The sequence below is a fragment of the Pteropus vampyrus genome, unplaced genomic scaffold, assembly GCF_000151845.1.
Source record: "Pteropus vampyrus isolate Shadow unplaced genomic scaffold, Pvam_2.0 Scaffold303, whole genome shotgun sequence".
Taxonomy (NCBI): Eukaryota; Metazoa; Chordata; class Mammalia; order Chiroptera; family Pteropodidae; genus Pteropus; species Pteropus vampyrus.
Window position 1 is genome coordinate 1121774 of NW_011889084.1, and position 16491 is coordinate 1138264.

The 16491-nt window shown below is 61.2% G+C and overlaps 5 protein-coding genes across 28 annotated transcripts; 3 read left to right on the plus strand and 2 right to left on the minus strand.

Annotated features, from left to right (window-relative positions):
* Positions 1-232: 232 nt before the first annotated feature.
* On the plus strand, positions 233-6338 carry RHOT2 (ras homolog family member T2). Of its 13 annotated transcripts, none has more exons than XM_023521315.1 (19): positions 234-406; positions 519-577; positions 664-772; positions 868-908; positions 1869-1922; positions 2454-2506; positions 2581-2689; positions 2939-3040; positions 3117-3215; positions 3356-3464; positions 3552-3672; positions 3981-4065; positions 4142-4284; positions 4367-4467; positions 4552-4682; positions 4793-4879; positions 4989-5111; positions 5223-5425; positions 5733-6338. In XM_023521315.1, exons 1-19 carry the CDS (start codon positions 370-372, stop codon positions 5860-5862), a joined length of 1896 nt encoding a protein of 631 aa, XP_023377083.1. In that variant the 5' UTR covers positions 234-369; the 3' UTR covers positions 5863-6338. The 13 variants fall into 13 exon arrangements, with proteins under 13 accessions (XP_023377085.1, XP_023377083.1, XP_023377084.1 ...); XM_023521316.1 differs by having other exon boundaries at positions 691-772; XM_023521314.1 differs by having other exon boundaries at positions 235-406; positions 865-908.
* Positions 6339-7941: 1603 nt separating this feature from the next.
* Positions 7942-10546, plus strand: RHBDL1 (rhomboid like 1). Of its 9 annotated transcripts, XM_011376780.2 has the most exons (8): positions 7942-8047; positions 8504-8665; positions 8906-9130; positions 9201-9349; positions 9469-9581; positions 9657-9757; positions 9834-9894; positions 9975-10546. In XM_011376780.2, exons 1-8 carry the CDS (start codon positions 8009-8011, stop codon positions 10244-10246), a joined length of 1122 nt encoding a protein of 373 aa, XP_011375082.1. In that variant the 5' UTR covers positions 7942-8008; the 3' UTR covers positions 10247-10546. The 9 variants fall into 9 exon arrangements, with proteins under 9 accessions (XP_011375082.1, XP_023377071.1, XP_023377073.1 ...); XM_023521304.1 differs by having other exon boundaries at positions 7978-8665; XM_023521303.1 differs by having other exon boundaries at positions 9469-9894.
* A 188-nt stretch (positions 10547-10734) lies between these two features.
* Positions 10735-12236, minus strand: LOC105303271. The gene is made up of 5 exons (XM_011376783.2): positions 11934-12236; positions 11768-11861; positions 11432-11591; positions 11096-11248; positions 10735-10970 (listed from the first exon to the last, which is right to left on the minus strand). The coding sequence occupies exons 1-5, from the start codon at positions 12059-12061 to the stop codon at positions 10807-10809; spliced, it is 699 nt and encodes a 232-aa protein (XP_011375085.1). The 5' UTR covers positions 12062-12236; the 3' UTR covers positions 10735-10806.
* Positions 12237-12296: 60 nt separating this feature from the next.
* On the plus strand, positions 12297-14696 carry STUB1 (STIP1 homology and U-box containing protein 1). Its single transcript, XM_011376782.1, has 7 exons — positions 12297-12607; positions 13091-13289; positions 13377-13542; positions 13737-13824; positions 13970-14026; positions 14110-14226; positions 14298-14696. Exons 1-7 carry the CDS (start codon positions 12449-12451, stop codon positions 14421-14423), a joined length of 912 nt encoding a protein of 303 aa, XP_011375084.1. The 5' UTR covers positions 12297-12448; the 3' UTR covers positions 14424-14696.
* Positions 13591-16445, minus strand: JMJD8 (jumonji domain containing 8). Of its 4 annotated transcripts, none has more exons than XM_023521306.1 (9): positions 16241-16445; positions 16068-16166; positions 15806-15854; positions 15632-15728; positions 15479-15547; positions 15263-15382; positions 15111-15178; positions 14905-15034; positions 13591-14827 (listed from the first exon to the last, which is right to left on the minus strand). In XM_023521306.1, the coding sequence occupies exons 1-9, from the start codon at positions 16333-16335 to the stop codon at positions 14811-14813; spliced, it is 744 nt and encodes a 247-aa protein (XP_023377074.1). In that variant the 5' UTR covers positions 16336-16445; the 3' UTR covers positions 13591-14810. The 4 variants fall into 4 exon arrangements, with proteins under 4 accessions (XP_023377074.1, XP_011375086.1, XP_011375088.1 ...); XM_011376784.2 differs by having other exon boundaries at positions 14900-15034; XM_011376786.2 differs by lacking the exon at positions 16068-16166 and having other exon boundaries at positions 14900-15034.
* Between the last annotated feature and the right edge of the window lie 46 nt (positions 16446-16491).

A 16491-nucleotide genomic window follows, 5' to 3' on the forward strand; every position in this document is an offset into this window, starting at 1 on the left:
CCTGGCTCTCTCGCCTGGCTTGAGCTTAGTCTCTGGCCAAACCCCAGACCTCCTGTTCCCTGTCCACCTTCAAGAGTTGACCTGCCCGGAGTGGGGCGGCCATGTCTGAGCCTGGAGCAACTGGTGCAGAGCCGTACCTGGGATAGAAACCCCGCCCCTCTGGCTGGCGCAGCTCCTGCAGTGCCCGGCGAGCCCACGCGGTGGCACCGCCGAGCAGCCCGGCCGCTCTTCTCTGCCCGGCTCGTTAGCGTAGCTGCACCCGCGGGGCGGAAGTGTGGACTCCGGGAGAGCGCGGTCAGTAGCCCAGGTGCGGGCCGGGGTTGGGGCCGGTTGTGTGCCGGCGTCAGTTTGTAGCTCCAGACGGCCACCATGAAGCGGGACGTGCGCATCCTACTGCTGGGCGAGGGTAGGCTCCCGGGCCTGGGGTGGGAATCGAGGCCGAGGGGTAGGAGCCCGACCTCTCCGGAGCGGGAGCGCCGCGACCTTGGCCGCTGCGCTGACCGCGCCGCCCTGCGCAGCCCAGGTGGGGAAGACGTCGCTGATCCTGTCGCTGGTGGGCGAGGAATTCCCGGAGGAGGTGAGAGCAGCGGTGCTGAGCGCCCCTCCCGTGGTCACGCAGAGGAGGGGACTGAGGCCCCAGGGTGGACCTCCCTCCATTCCTAGGCCACTCTCAAGACCGGTCTGCTTCAGGTCCCGCCTCGTGCAGAAGAGATCACCATTCCCGCAGACGTCACCCCAGAGAAGGTGCCCACCCACATTGTGGATTCCTCAGGTAGAGCGGAGCCTCCCCACCCCGTCCCACCCCAGGATTCTGCCCAGGAGTCACATTTTGGGCAGGACTGCAGTGCGATCTCTTCCATCCAGAAGCTGAGCAGACGGTTGAAGAGCTCCAGGACGAGATTCACAAGGTACAGTGTGCATCCTGAGAGCTCAGGAAGTGGAAGTCAGGCATGGGGGATCAGTGCCCAGGCCCTGGGGGCAGGCTGCTCCCAAGGCCTAATGAGTGTCTCTCTCAGGGATTGGATTAAGGTGCTCAGGGAGTCTGCAGTTTTGCTAATTCTGCTGTGACCTCTCAGCACTGAGTTATGGGATTCCTGTGACACACCCTGCTGGGAACTGGGGAAAAGAGGGACCATCCCTCTCTCCTACCCATATAGCTGGCCAGCCCCATGGCTCTCCATACCCAGCATTTGTTCTTCCAGTGGCTACTGGGAAACAGAACTCAGTATCCTTCAAAGTGATCCCTTAAGTAGTTCTGTGCCCTGGCCACCTACTGCACCACCACCCTGTAGTGCAGTCCACTACCCTGGGCCTTTGGGCTTAGGTAGGTGCTGTGATCAGGGCTGTAGGCTGAACAGCCCTCTGTTCACCTGTTATTTGGAAGATGTGTGCATGGGCCAAGCTCTTGGGGGAGAACTACCCCTGCAGCTTTGTCCTGTCCCGCTGTGTTCTCTACTGTCCTGGGGCACCACTGGGCAAGAGTACAGGCCACAGCTACGCACGGACAGTCTCCTTGCCTTCATCATCTCTTGTGCTGTTGTCCTCGTCATTGTCTCAGCCCTAGTAATACAGGAGTGAAGGTCCAAGATGAAGGCTGGGGTGCCAGGTTTTGGGGGGTCTTTCCTGAGTTCTCCAGGGGACTGACCGGAGCTGCAGTGCTGGGGCCTGGAAGTGAGCAGGGAGGGGCTTGTCTGAGGTTTGAGCAGGTCCTTGGCCATGTCACCAGTCTCAATGACATGGCCAAAGAGTACTGGCTAGTTAGCACCAGGGAAGGATGGCTTCCTGGGTCTCTGAGCTTGTCTTTGAGTGCTGGGGCGGTGTGGACATGAAGCTTCTGGTAATGCTGTGCCACCTGCCCTCCCCCATAGGCAAACGTGGTATGTGTGGTATATGACGTGTCCGAGGAAGACACCATCGAGAAGGTGAGAGAGCTCCCTATTCATCCTGGGTCCCTGTCACTGGCACGCAGCTTGATCATCACCCTGTCTTCTGCGTGGACCCCAGGTGGATGCTCAGCTGAAGCAGCTCTGGGGTGACTCACATCTGTGGCTGGCCCTATCTCTCATGAGTACTTTGGGGAGCCTCCTGGAGCCACCCTGGGTGCTAGGGGCCTGTGGCCAGGACCCCACAGCTTCTCCAGGGGAGCCCCTTGTGACCTTGTCATCTCCCGCACAGAGAGCATGGAGAGCCACAAGTCTGAACTGCTTAGGCTTGTAAAAGAGGCTGCCCTGGGCTGCTGACTTAGGCCCCTTGGTAGTGTTTGAGAACTGCTAGAATCTGATGAGGTTGCACCTGCCACTTGCTACGTCCCACTGGCTTTGTTCCCAATGGCTGTGACTTTGGCCCTCAGTGGGCCTCAACTCTCCCTCATCTCCCTCAAACTAGGCTCAAGTTCCACATGAAAGCCTTGGGCTATGTGGCACCCTCGCGTCATACCGGGTCTTGCCTTTTAGATCCGAACCAAATGGATCCCGCTGGTGAATGGAGAGACCAAGACGGGGCCCAGGTAATGGGCAGGGCTCGAGGGAGGGTGGTCTCTGCCAGCTCTCTCATCCCTGGTGACTGTGGACCTCTCCCCAGGATCCCTATCATCCTGGTGGGCAACAAGTCAGACTTGCGGCCGGGGAGCTCCATGGAGGCTGTGCTGCCCATCATGAGCCAGTTTCCTGAGATTGAGACCTGTGTGGAAGTGAGCTGGTGGGCAGGGCAGGGTAGGGGTTACTGGGGTGGAGAAGAGGAGGGGCAGGGGCCAGGACCTGCAGCAAGCGCTCATGTTCTGGTGGCCTGGGATCTCAAGCAAGCTGTCTTGTTGAGGGCAGGTGGGGCCCCACTTCCTTTGGGCGGGGGCTGCCGACCACTTGTTCCTGCATCTTTGTCCGGGCCCCTTTGAGTCTCCCGGCATCAGGCACCTCTCTGAGTCTGTCCCGGTGGCTCCCAGTGCTCGGCCAAGAACCTGAGGAACATCTCAGAGCTGTTCTACTATGCACAGAAGGCTGTGCTGCACCCCACGGCCCCACTCTATGACCCTGAGACCAAGCAGGTGGGCAGTGGGCACAGGGGGTGGCCAGCAGGTGGGAGCATTGGGAGGCATCGTGCTGAGCAAGCTGTCCTTGCAGCTGAGGCCCGCATGCACCCAGGCCCTCACGCGAATCTTCAGGCTCTCAGACCAGGATCTGGACCAGGCGCTCAGTGACGAAGAACTCAATGCTTTCCAGGTGGTCGCCCTGTCCCCCTCCTGGTGGCACCCACCCACTCAGGCCACAGCCAGGCTCCATGCCTCAGACACCATTAACGATCAGGTGGAGTAGTCACTGGGGCGGCTAGTTGACTAACAGCAACTTTCTCTTGGAGGCAGAAGTCCTGTTTTGGGCACCCTTTGGCCCCGCAGGCCCTAGAGGATGTGAAGATGGTGGTGCGAAAGAATGTGGCAGGGGGTGTGCGGGACAACCGGCTGACCCTGGATGGTGAGACCTGGCACCATGCCTCTTTCCCAGGGTGGGGTGGGGGCTGGGCAGTACCCAGTACCACATCCTCTGCCCCTTTCTGAGCAGGCTTCCTCTTCCTGAACACGCTCTTTATCCAGCGTGGCCGCCACGAGACCACATGGACCATCCTGCGGCGCTTTGGCTATGGGGATACACTGGAGCTATCCTCTGACTATCTCTTCCCTCCGTGAGTGGTGGGTGGGTCTCAGTGTCACATGGGGCCGGGGTGGAGTTGGAGCCCTCGCTCAGGCAGAGCATGGCCAAGATAGCCTATGTTGGAGGTGCCCTGCTGTGGACAGGCAGACTGGGATCCATGCAGAGCAGGTGTGCCGCCCACCCCCCCTACATTTCTTCCTGCTTCTTTGCTGTGGTGCTTGGCCAAAGGAGGCACATGCAGGAACCTCCCAGGTTCAGTCCAGTGCACGGGAGGTCCCACCACACAGATGGGAGGTGTGCCAAGCATGGTGGGAACCTGATGGCCTCATGACCCCACAGGCTCCACGTGCCCCCTGGCTGCAGCACAGAGCTCAACCACTTTGGCTACCAGTTTGTGCAGAGGGTGTTTGAGAAGCATGACCAGGTGAGGATGCAGTGACTCTACTGAACTGCCTATTTCGGCCTCCCAGCCAGTGTCGTCATAGCCCTTCTGCCCACAGGACCATGATGGCGCCCTCTCACCGGCAGAGCTTCAGAGCCTCTTCAGTGTGTTCCCAGCTGCCCCCTGGAGTCCCCAGTTCCTGTGCACAGTCCGTACCGAAGCAGGCCGGCTGTCTCTGCATGGGTACCTCTGCCAGTGGACGTAAGCACAGCCCCCACCTGCCCCCACCTGCCACACACTGCTTCCCCTCCATGATGCTGCTCCTCATTCACTTCTGCCCCAGCCTGGTGACCTACCTGGATGTCCAGCACTGTCTCGAACACCTTGGCTACCTGGGCTACCCCACCCTCTGCAAGCAGGATTCCCAGGCCCACGCCATCACAGGTGGGCCCATACCCTTCAGCTGGCCTGGCCCAGTCCCTCCCTGGCAGCCCCTCATTCTTGGTTGTCCTTGCCATCCACCCGCAGTCACTCGTGAGAAGAAGTTGGACCAGGAGAAGGGACAGACGCAAAGGAATGTTCTCCTGTGTAATGTGGTGGGGGCCCGAGGAGTGGGCAAGTCTGCCTTCCTGCAGGCCTTCCTCGGCCGTGGCCTGAGGGTGAGCCTTATGTGCTGGGCAAGGGGACCTAGCTCCTGCCTGGGGCTTCCAGGGCATAGGGCCTCTGAGGAACATCAAGGTCACCAGGCTTCGGGTATCTCCCTCCTCAGCATCAGGATGCCAGGGAGCTCTGCGAGGAGCCTGCCATCTATGCCATTGACACGGTGCAGGTCAACGGGCAAGAGAAGTATCTGATAGTGAGTGCTGGGAGTTGGGGGTCCCTGCAGTAGACACAGGTGCACATTGGACAGTCCCAATGCATCCTGAGGGACTGAGCCCCCTTCCCTTCGGCCACCCTCTGTTCAGCTATGTGAGGTAAATGCAGACAGCCTACTGGCCTCCGCATGTGACGCTGCCTGTGATGTCGCCTGCTTGATGTTCGATGGTAGTGACCCCCAGTCATTTGCGCTCTGCGCCAGCGTCTACAAGGCAAGCCCCTACCTGCCCCAGGGTTCTATGGGCAGCACGTCCATGGGTGAGGTCCCCCAGCACCCTCACCCACCATCAGACCATGCCCTCACTTGGCCCCTCATTCCACAGCGCCATTACATGGACAGGCAGACCCCCTGCCTCTTTGTCTCCTCCAAAGCCGACCTGCCTGAAGGTGTCTCGCTACCTGGCCTATCTCCGGCTGAATTTTGCCGTAGGCATCGGCTACCTGCCCCCACTTTGTTCTCCTGCACTGGCCCAGCAGAGCCCAGCACAGCCATCTTCACCCAGCTTGCCACCATGGCCACCTTCCCGTGAGTACCAGTGCCATAGTCCTTGTGGTGGGAGGCCTGTCCCCATCCCACGGTACCAGTGGTCCCTGTCACCAAGAGTGGAATAGCTATGGTGTTGGGGACTGGAGTCAGGGTTGCAGGGTGGGCCTTAGTCGGGTGTTGATGCCCTGGCAGGGCCCTCCGGGGCCTGGTCTCACTGCTAGACACAGGGGACACAGGGAGCAGCTCTGTGGAGCTCTGACTTTCCAGGAGACAGGGTGAGGGCAGGTACAGCAGCAAGAATCTGGGTAACACCCTGAGGGTGTCTCCAGCCAACTTCTTTCTCCAGCAGACACCTGGTCCATGGGGAGCTGCACACCACCTCCTTCTGGCTCCGGTTGACACTAGGGGCTGTCGGGACCGCTGTTGCTGCCATCCTCAGTTTCTCACTCTACAGGGTCCTAGTGAAGAGCCGATGAGGCCCCAGGGCCATGCAGTCTGATCTCGGGGCCCCAGGGTGCTGGTGTGGGGCCACCCACTGGGTGGGGCTTCCAGAGTCAAAACATTGTTTCCGAAGACAGCCCAGCGTTTCTGCTCACTGCCCAGCATCAAGGGTGGGCCCCCAGGTCCCACCAGCCTATGTCCTGCCCAGCATCACCTACCTTTGTGGGCATCGTGTTGGAGGGATTGTGGGACATGGTTGAGGAAGCCATTGACCCAAGACCTGAATTCTCAGGGCTCTACTCCTTCTGGTCCCAGACAGCCAGTGGGTATGAAGGAAGTCAGAGGGCAGCACTTTGGACCAAAATTGGGGAGTGGGGGCAGGAGTGGCTGGACCACTGTATGGTCCCCTCCCCACCACATTGGGAGACTGGTCCAGGGTTGCACCCTTCATGGGAGACATGAGGTTGGGTTTCCTGATTAAACTTCAGTGTCTTTTTCATTTTGGACTCTACTTTCTGAAGATGGCTTTTCTTGAATCACATCCTTCATCTTAGTGTGGGCTGGAAACTTCACTCCTGACTCCCGTGCCTCCCCTCTAGGCCTCAGACCTCCCTCAGACTAGTGTGAGGTCCAGTTATGGCCCAGCCATGGCTTGGGGACCTCTTCATTGAGGTCCATGCTTTCCTGAGGAGACCTGATGCTGGAGGTCCTGATGGCAGACTCCTCCCCAAACATCATCATCCATCCCCTCAGCCAGGCTGAGCTTTGGGGAGGACCTGGGATTCTGAGGTGGTACTGGAATGTGCCGAAATGTTCTGCTTCTGTGAGCAGGTTGGCCCCTGGGTGTGGAAGATCTGTCCTGTACTTCTCACATCCTGACCAGAGGTCTCTGTCCTATTGGGCAAGGAAAGCCAGAGGCCTCAGCCTGAGGGAAAAGGGACAGAAAACCCTTGGTGAAGATGGGGTTCGATTTAGGGTTAGGCTTGGACACTTCCTGTCCCAGGTACCTGCTTGGCATGTGTTCTGGTGCCTGGAGCAGAGACAGCCCATGGCAGGGCTGGGTAGAAGTCCCTGGCCACCCAGACCAGTGCCCCTCCTGCTATCAGTCATTCCATGCAGGTAGCCCCTTCTAGGCCAGGGCCCCTCCCAGAGTCCTAACATGCTATTCCTAGGAGATGGGAGGGGCTGACTCAAGGGTCTGAGGTCAGACTGGAGGTTATTCCTCCTCCATCCTAACTTCCTATCTCTATTGGCTCACTGCCACGGTGCAGTTCTTGCCTGCTAGAGGGCAGAGTAGGATGCTATTTCCAGCCTCTATTCTGAGGCCCAGCTGCCAGTATTGATGGCTCCATGGCATCAGGGTTCTGAGTGGTCCTTGGAGGGTTTGCTATGGTAACACTTCCTTGGTCTGTCACCTCTGTTGGAGGGGTCTACCTACCCTCTCCAGGAACTAGGGACCCTCCCTACCTCAACTGCAGCTTTGTTTGTTGGGGCCTCTGTCCTGATATCCACTGGTCTGTTGAGCACATCCCCCCAGCATCCTGGAGCTGGAGGGCCCACTGTCACTGTCCAACGTCCAAGCTGCAGGAGCAGTAAGGGACATCCAGGCCCAGGTGCATGCCAGGGTTTGGTCTGGTAGGCTGAGCAGGGGCAGCTGCAGTAGCCTTCTCTACCTTTGCTAGTTTCCCTGTTGGCCTTAGCACCCCTACCTGGGGAGTCACAGGCAGTGGGGTGGTCTGGGAAGGCTTACCCAAGAAGGTGCCCAGGCAAAAGGGCGTGCACAGGAGGTGCTTGGGTGCTGCCTGTGATTCAGTTTCCCAGCTGCTGTTCCCGCTGGAGGAGCAGAGTGCTCTGCCAGGGTGGGGCGCAGGGGTGAGGGGAACGGGCACGCAGTGAACAGGCGCGGGGACTGGGGTGCTGGTCGGAGCTGGAGCAGCCCTCGGCTCTTCTGACTGCGGTCGCGTCGCGGAACAGACACACTCCCTCCCGCCCCACTCCCCCCCCCACAGAGCGTCAGGCGCACGGGAGGCGGCGGCGACGGCAGAGGCCAGCAGAACCATGACGCGGTGCGGAGCGGAGCGGGCGGGCGGAGCACACGGGCTGGGGCGGAGCGGAGTTGTCCGCAGAGCAGCCCCTCCCGGCCACGGCCGCCGACCCCGGCCCTGAGCCCGGCCTGGCTCTATGGACAGAAGCTCACTGCTGCAGCTTATCCAGGAGCAGGTGCGTGGGGAGGAGGGATGCCGGCACCGCCCCCGCCGCGGCCCTTCGCTGTTGGGCTGCGCTCGGGGAACCGAGCTCATAGAGCCCCAGTCCCGTCCCTGCTCTCTCCTGCTCCCCCAAGGCCCCTCCTGCAGGACCTTGGTCCCGCTGCCTGAAACCCCAGGAGAGGGTGAGCCAGACCAAGACGCCTAGCGAGGGGCGGGAGGTGAGGGCGATAGTCCTCAGACCTTGGCCCTACCCTTCTAGGATGGGCAGGGTGAAAATGAGGTGGGGAGATCCCTGGCGTCCTGGAACCCAAGCACCAGTGCCCTGATAGCTTCTGGGACCATGTCAGGGCACAGAAGCCTGACCCGAGGGTATTGGGAGACTGCCTCTCTCAGCTGGCCTGGCCCAGCCCTTTGGTCTGTGGGCCGGGCCCACCCTCAGGCCTTGGCGGGTGGTTCCACCCCACTCCAGCAGCTGGACCCTGAGAACACCGGCTTCATCGGTGCGGACACCTTCACTGGCCTGGTGCACAGCCATGAGCTGCCCCTGGACCCAGCCAAGCTGGACATGCTGGTGGCCCTGGCCCAGAGCAACGATCGGGGCCAGGTCTGCTACCAGGAGCTGGTGGACCTGGTCAGTGCCACAGTGGGTGGGCAGCCGGGGCGGGGTTCCAGGCCTTGGCCAGTACAGTGCCCTGGCTAGACTTGGGTGGGCAGGCAGCCCTTCTTCCCTGCCTTTCCCTTTGCAGCGGGGAGGGCCTCAGATCCTGTGAGGAGCTGGGTGGACCAGGTGGGGCATGTAGGTAGTGGAGGGAATACAAGGTCCCATGCTTAGCCCCCACCTTCTCGCTCTCCCCTACACCCCCCCCCCCAGATCAGTAGCAAGCGTTCAAGCAGCTTCAAGCGAGCCATCGCCAATGGACAGCGGGCGCTGCCCCAGGATGGGCTGCTGGATGAACCGGGCCTAGGTGTCTACAAACGGTTCGTGCGCTATGTGGCCTACGAGATCTTGCCCCGAGAGGTAGACCGCCACTGGTACTTCTACCGGCATCGCAGCTGCCCACCTCCTGTGTTTATGGCCTCAGTCACCCTTGCCCAGGTGAGCCTACCTATTCACCTCCTGCATCCCTGGCCTGGCCTAGCTTGGCTCTAATGCTCATTTCTCCCAGATCATTGTGTTCCTGTGCTATGGGGCCCGCCTCAACAAGTGGGTGCTGCAGACCTACCACCCCGAGTACATGAAGAGCCCCCTTGTGTACCACCCTGGCCACCGAGCTCGGGCCTGGCGCTTTCTTACCTACATGTTCATGCACGTCGGGTGAGTGGGGGCCCACTTCCAGTACCCCGGATTGAATCAGATTTTAGCACTTTGAGGCTAGGGCTGGGGGCCTGATGGCTGATCTCAACCCTCATACCTGCTTGCCCCCACATGGCCAGGCTGGAACAGCTAGGGTTCAACGCTCTTCTGCAGCTGATGATCGGGGTGCCCCTGGAGATGGTGCATGGCCTGCTCCGCATCAGCCTGCTCTACTTGGCTGGTGTGCTGGCAGGTGAGGCAGGCGTGTACCCCCTGGCCACCTCACTTGTGGGCCTCACTCTCACAGCTGTCCATTTGCTTTATACAGGCTCCCTGACTGTCTCTATTACTGACATGCGGGCCCCTGTGGTGGGGGGCTCCGGCGGGGTCTACGCTCTGTGCTCTGCACACCTGGCTAACGTCGTCATGGTAATGGGACGGCCGAGGTGGGGTGTGGGGAGGGGCCCACAAGGCTTGTCTCACAGCCTCTCTCACACCCCATCAGAACTGGGCTGGGATGAGGTGTCCCTACAAGCTGCTGAGGATGGTGCTGGCCCTAGTGTGCAGTAAGTAGGGGACTGGGGGGCTGGGTGGGGAGGCTCAGCCCATGGCCCAGGTGCCTTCCACCTGCCACCTCCCTCTGCAGTGAGCTCCGAGGTGGGCCGGGCTGTGTGGCTGCGCTTCTCCCCACCACTGCCTGCCTCGGGCCCACAGCCCAGCTTCATGGCACATCTGGCTGGTGCCGTGGTGGGGGTCAGCATGGGCCTGACCATCCTGCGCAGCTACGAGGAGCGCCTGCGGGACCAGTGCGGCTGGTGGGTGGTGCTGCTTGCCTATGGCACCTTCTTGCTCTTCGCCATCTTCTGGAATGTCTTCGCCTATGACTTGCTGGGTGCCCACATCCCCCCGCCACCCTGATGGACTCCCGGGGGACGCATGGGCCAGGGGGTGGCCTGCATGTCTGCCCTCTGTGAATGTATCTCTAGAGGCTGCCTGTCCCATGAGGGCAGGTGGCCCCTGTGGCCCACTGAATTCAGGCTAAGCCTTATACCAGCCCTGGCCCCATCCTAGGCCTTGGGGAAGTGGGGTTAGGACAGCTGGGCCAAGCCGGGTGGTGGAGGTTCCCAGGGTGACCCCAGAGGAGACCCTGTCCCAGCCTCCCCCCCAGGACTAACAGTCTGAGCCTTTTTGGAGAATGAATAAATATTTTACACAGCACCAGGTGGCTGTACGAGGGCTCTGGGGGCTAGTCTGGCCTCCCCCTCACTCGCTGAGTGGCCTGTGAGGGCTCTTTCCTCTATACAGGCAACCTGGATTCTCCTTTGCTCCTCTGTACTTGGTATGAGGTGTGTCTATATCGGAGGTGGGATCCCTTGGGGAGAAACTGTAGGCCTCATGGTCAGAAGTGAGTTTAGCAGGCATTTATTGAGCTTCTGCAGTCACACAGCAGGTGAGCAGGTCCTGAGCCACAGCCAAGTTCAGTTGGCCTGGGTCCTGTGTTTCTTGGATGGCCTGGTATCCTCAGGGGTGGCTGAGCTGGGGCTGAGGTTGGGCAGCAGGTGGGGGCACAGCTTCTGCCCCACAGCCCAGGTCCACAATGCTGTCTCCACACGATGAGGGGTCCACAACCCTGTGGTACTACCTGGGGAGGCACAGAGGGAGTCTGGGGCCCAGGGCACTGACCACCCTGCCCTGCAGGACAGCTCTGCACATTCCACCCTGATGGAAGTTCTGGATACCCTCCTAGCCCACCAACAGTCCCCTCACCTCCATTTAGGGCTGTGGCACGCTCCTGCACCTGGCGCAGGTACAGCAAGTAGTGTTTGAGAGTGTACTGCAGGGCTGGCAGGCCAGGAACTGAGGACACGGCCTCATCAGACATGAAGGCTGCCACCTCAGGAGCTCCAACAGCCAGGATCGCTGGGGGTAGTGAAGGGCCAGCACTCAGACACCACCAGTCTCAGAACAACCTCAGTATGAAATGCCATTTCTCAGTGACCCTCCGTGTCATGGACGTGGCTATTGGCCCACATCACAGACAAAAACACTAACAGGCCAGGTTCCGCCCGCGACCCCGCCGGTGTGATAGCTCTCCCAACTAACCCGAGGCAGTGGCGGGGCCCACACCCCTGAGGGCGCACAATTCTGTGACCGCTGCCTGCATGTCTGGCAGGAGGTTGAAGGCAGCGGCGGAGCGCTTCACCACCAGCTCCGGGGGGTTGGTGGCCACCAGCTGTTGCAGGCGCGGCCGGAAACGGCCCCTCTGCCGCCGAGTTGAATCGGATGGGGTGGTCACTGGTGGTGGACCTGGACAGGAGGGCCCGCCTCTAGGAGGGAGCTCCACCCCACGCCACAAGGAGCCGCCCACAAGTGGAAGCCCCGACCTCAGAGGGCGGGCCCGCCGGCCGACGGTCCGCCCCCCACGTGGAAGCCCCTCACCGCCAGCTTCCAGGCCAGCACCCGCTCCAGCTCGTCTCGTGTCACGTGCTTCTCCGCTCGGCCCTCGATGGCTGCGGGCAAATCCTCTCGATACCTGGGGAAGGGCGGTGACGGGGAGTCCGGACAACGGGGGTCGCCCGCCCTACCGATGCCTTCACCGCCCTACCATCGGTCCAGGGCTTCTAGTTGCCGCTGGGGGCCCGCGCGCGTTCGCACCACCTCCTCGTGGCGCGCCAGGATGGCGGCCCAGCGGCTCGGGTCCTCACAGCCCCACAACCCGCGGGCGGACGCCATGTTCACGGGCTGGGCCTCGGACGAGGCGAAACAGGATGCGGGGCGTGAGCTTGGCCAACTTCTGGGAGGAAGACCCGCGAATGCGAGGGGCGGAGCCACCTGGAGCAGCCCTCGGCTCTTCTGACTGCGGTCGCGTCGCGGAGCAGACACACTCCCTCCCGCCCCACTCCCCCCCCCACAGAGCGTCAGGCGCACGCGCGGCCCCGCCCACCCGCGCGGGTCCGTTCGCCCCACTAGCCCCTCCCCGCGGGGCCGGAAGTTCCGGTGGCGGATCGCTGGACCGGGCCCGAGCGGATCGCGGGCTCGGGCTGCGGGCTCGGGCTGCGGGCACAGGGTGGGCCGGGCGCGGAGCCTGGGAACGGAGCCCAGGCCGTGCCGCGCGGCGCCATGAAAGGCAAGGAGGAGAAAGAGAGCAGCGCGCGGCTGGGCGCCGCCGGCGGAAGCCCCGAGAAGAGCCCGAGCGCGCAGGAGCTGAAGGAACAGGGCAACCGGCTCTTCGTGGGCCGCAAGTACCCGGAGGCAGCGGCCTGCTACGGCCGCGCCATCGTGAGTACGCCCAAGCCGAGGGAGGGGGCCAGCGTCCGGGCCAGCGGAGGGGGCGTGGCCTGCCCGGTTCTCCCCGCTGGACCTTTGGAGGGTCTTGGCCTTTCGGGGGAGGGGCGTTTGGGCTCTGAGAACTCAACGATGATCTCGTTCCAAAAGGGCCGAGGCCCCAGCTCTCGAGCCCTTTGCCAGTGAACTGTGGTGGGTGGGAGCTTCAGGGCGCTTGAGGCCGGCAGGGCCTGGGGCCAGGGATCTCCACAGGTCTGGGAAACTTACCTTTACAAAATGTACTCGAGTCAGGAGGGTGGGTTCAGACAGACTTCAGGGCCAGGACACATCCTCCACCCATCCTCAGGGCCTAGGAGCTTTGAAGCTAAGAAACCTAGTGTCTTGATTCCAACCATGGGCCTCAAGCCAGGACAGGGCTTGGGACAGGGACAGGCTGAGCTCGCTCCCTTCTGCTGACTGGCGGGCCCTGGTCTCCAGACCCGGAATCCCCTGGTGGCGGTGTATTACACCAACCGGGCACTGTGCTACCTGAAGATGCAGCAGCATGAACAGGCCCTGGCTGATTGCCGGCGTGCCCTGGAGCTGGATGGGCAGTCTGTGAAGGCACACTTCTTCCTGGGGCAATGCCAGCTGGAGATGGAGAGCTATGATGAGGCCATCGCCAACCTGCAGCGAGGTAGGCTTACAGGCTGGCTGGTTATGAGGGTGCCTGGGGCTGGGCGGGTGGACTGACCAGAGGAGGACCTGAAGCCTGTTTCCTCAGCCTACAATCTGGCTAAGGAGCAGCGGCTCAACTTTGGGGACGACATCCCCAGCGCTCTGCGCATCGCCAAGAAGAAGCGCTGGAATAGCATCGAGGAGCGGCGCATCCACCAAGAGAATGAGCTGCACTCCTACCTCACACGACTCATTGTGGCAGAGCGTGAGAGGTGGGCTGTGGTGGCAGGCCCCAAGACCCCTGCCCCCCAAGTCAGCACTTTGAGTCAGAAACACAAATATTTAATGAAAGCCAACACTGGTGAACAGAAAGAAGGGGACAAGGCCTGAACAAGCGTGAGGTTGGGGTGGAATCTGACCTTTCCTGGCCAACCTGTCTCTGACCAGCTCCTTGGTCAAACCCCAGGGAGCTGGAAGAGTGTCAGCGGAACCATGAGGGTGATGAGGACGATGGCCACATCCGGGCCCAGCAGGCCTGCATCGAGGCCAAGCACGTGAGGGTGCCCTGGCCCACATGTGGGTCTGTGTGTGTTTGTGTGCATGTGACTTGAGGGTGCCCCTGGCTAGTGGGTCTGTGTGCGTGTCTGGGGAAGGGAGAGGGAGTATGTGGCCCATGTGTGGATGCTCGGTTTTTTGCAGGACAAATACTTAGCAGATATGGATGAGCTCTTTTCCCAAGTGGATGAGAAGAGAAAGGTGAGTTGTTCTGGGGCCTGTGGGTAGCAGGAATTGGAGCAGTGTCCCCTTCCTGGTTCCTGACTTGACCTGGTATGATGCAGAAGCGAGACATCCCCGACTATTTGTGTGGTAAGATCAGCTTCGAGCTAATGCGGGAGCCATGCATCACACCTAGTGGCATCACCTATGACCGAAAGGACATCGAGGAGCACCTGCAGGTGAGGGCCCACAGGTGCTGGGGGCAGGGCTTAGGCCCACTAAGTACCTTCTGACCCTGTTGTCACTGCAGCGCGTGGGCCATTTTGATCCTGTGACCCGGAGCCCCCTGACCCAGGAACAGCTCATTCCCAACCTGGCCATGAAAGAGGTCATCGATGCGTTCATCTCTGAGAACGGCTGGGTGGAGGACTACTGAGGCAGGGAGAGTGGGAGGGCTACTTGCCCCACCTAGCCTGGAACCCTGGCCCAGGAGGTCCTGGGTCTTGGGGCTTTTTCCCCCAGTCCCTGTACATAGTTTGTGTCCCTGGATCCCTGCTCTGGTGTCCCTACCCCATCCTCCCCATCAGTTCTGCTGTTAGGCCATGAGCTTCCCCTGTCCCTCTTCTGAGCCAGAAACAGCAGGCTAGGGTGGGTTGGGCTGAGGCCGCTTCTGCCACCATTGACCCTGTAATAAAACCTGTGAGCAGTTGTAGGGGTGTGTGCTGGTGTGCGACGGGGCTCGCCAGCTGCCTGCTCTGGCTAGCTAAGGAAGGTAGAGATGAAAACACTGGTGTCAAGGTTGAGTGTGGCATGCCACCATCGGTCAGGAAAATACAGCACCTGGATGGGGTAGGGCACAGGGTTTAGTTGGGGCCCTCAGCCCAGCCCCGCCCCCTCTTACCAACTACTGACCTCACCAGTGTGGATGGTACACTCAAGGGGTCGTGCAGACGGTGTCAGGGCTGGGTATATGTTCTGGAGCCAGGACAGTGTGGTCTCGTTGGGGTGAAACTCGGGTGTCTTCTCATGGGGGTACAGGAACCAGCGCTGGGAGCAGGAGCAGCAAGGTCAATCTGTGTTATGGTCAATGAACCCCAAGTCGCAGCCACTACCCTGTGCTGACCTTGCGGCCATAGATCACTTCTGAGAACCCAGGCCCGTGCCAGTGGAAGGGTACACCAGAGCCAGCTCCTGTGGAGTCAGTAACAAGTAGCTGGTGATCAAACCCAATCTGCACTACCCCCACCCCCCAGTCTGATTTTGCAGGGCACCCACCTGCAATTCCAAAGCTGTAAGCAGGAGTGGTACCCAGCAGACTGAATGTGGGTGGGGAGTAGTGCTGAAAAAGTGATGCCCATTCAGTGAAGTTGTTGTCCCCAAAGAAGTACAGGGTGTCTGCCAGCAGAGAACACAGGAGGGTACAGGGATCCTGGCACCTGGGAAGTGCCGAGTGCCTCCTCCCCACCCTACTGCTGCCCAAGTCTGGCTCACCGTTACCCAGGGAGGTGGGATCCTGGGGGTGCAGCAGCTGTTCCACATACTCCTGGAAGGGTAGATCCACTGCAGGAAAAGGACCGGTCAGGACTGGCTGGTGCTGCTCAGGATGCCAGCAAGCAGGCTGGGCTACAAGGAGGGGCAGCTCACCTTTCTGGTAGGAGTAGGTGTTGGCAGTACTCAGCCGCACCACGTTGTTCCCAAATGAGGCCAGCAACCTTTCGCGGGAGCAGAGTGCTCGGAATCTCTGCGGGGGTGGGGAAAGGACTTAAGGGCCCAGCCCATCACAGGCAAGAGATTGACAGGAGGAGCACAAGCACTCACTGAGTTGTCTGTGAGCCCCTGCAGGATGACGGGTCTGGAGAAGGCATAGCTGGAAGGAAAGGCAGAGCCACAGTCGAGTCTGACTCGTGCCCCCCTCCGACCCCGCCCACACGAGTTCGCTTGAGTTTTTGGGGAGGCGGCCTTGGGAGTCTGGGCACACCGCCGTCAAACACGGGCGCGACACCATCGATCCAGGGTGACGAAGCTCCTGCACAGGTTTTCGGGCGTGGGGAATGTAGCCGGTACGGGAGGACGCACGTACTACTGAACGAACTCGGCGTAGCTGAGGTCAGCCCGGCGTTCCACAGTGCAGCGCTCCTCCTCCGCCACCGCCGCTGGCTCCCGGGGCCCGCGCTGTTGCCTGCAGGCACAGCGGGTCAACGCCCTGGGCCGCCCCGTAGCGCGCTCCCGCCCCTCCCCCCCGGCGCCGCTCACCACCCTCCATCGCCCTCCGAGTCGGAGCCGAGCCGAACCGGATCCGCCAGCGTCCAGATCACGAACAACAAGAGCAGCCGCACCCTGGGCGCCATGAGCCAGCCGCCGCGAGGCAAACCGGAAGCTCCGTCGTCGTGGCAACACCCGGGGTGTCTGGACGGCTCCCGGAAGCAGCCTCCTTTGGCCCGCCCCCAAAGGGGCGGAATTTCCGGAAAGTAGAACTAAGGCTGCGGAGAGCTCCTAGCAACATC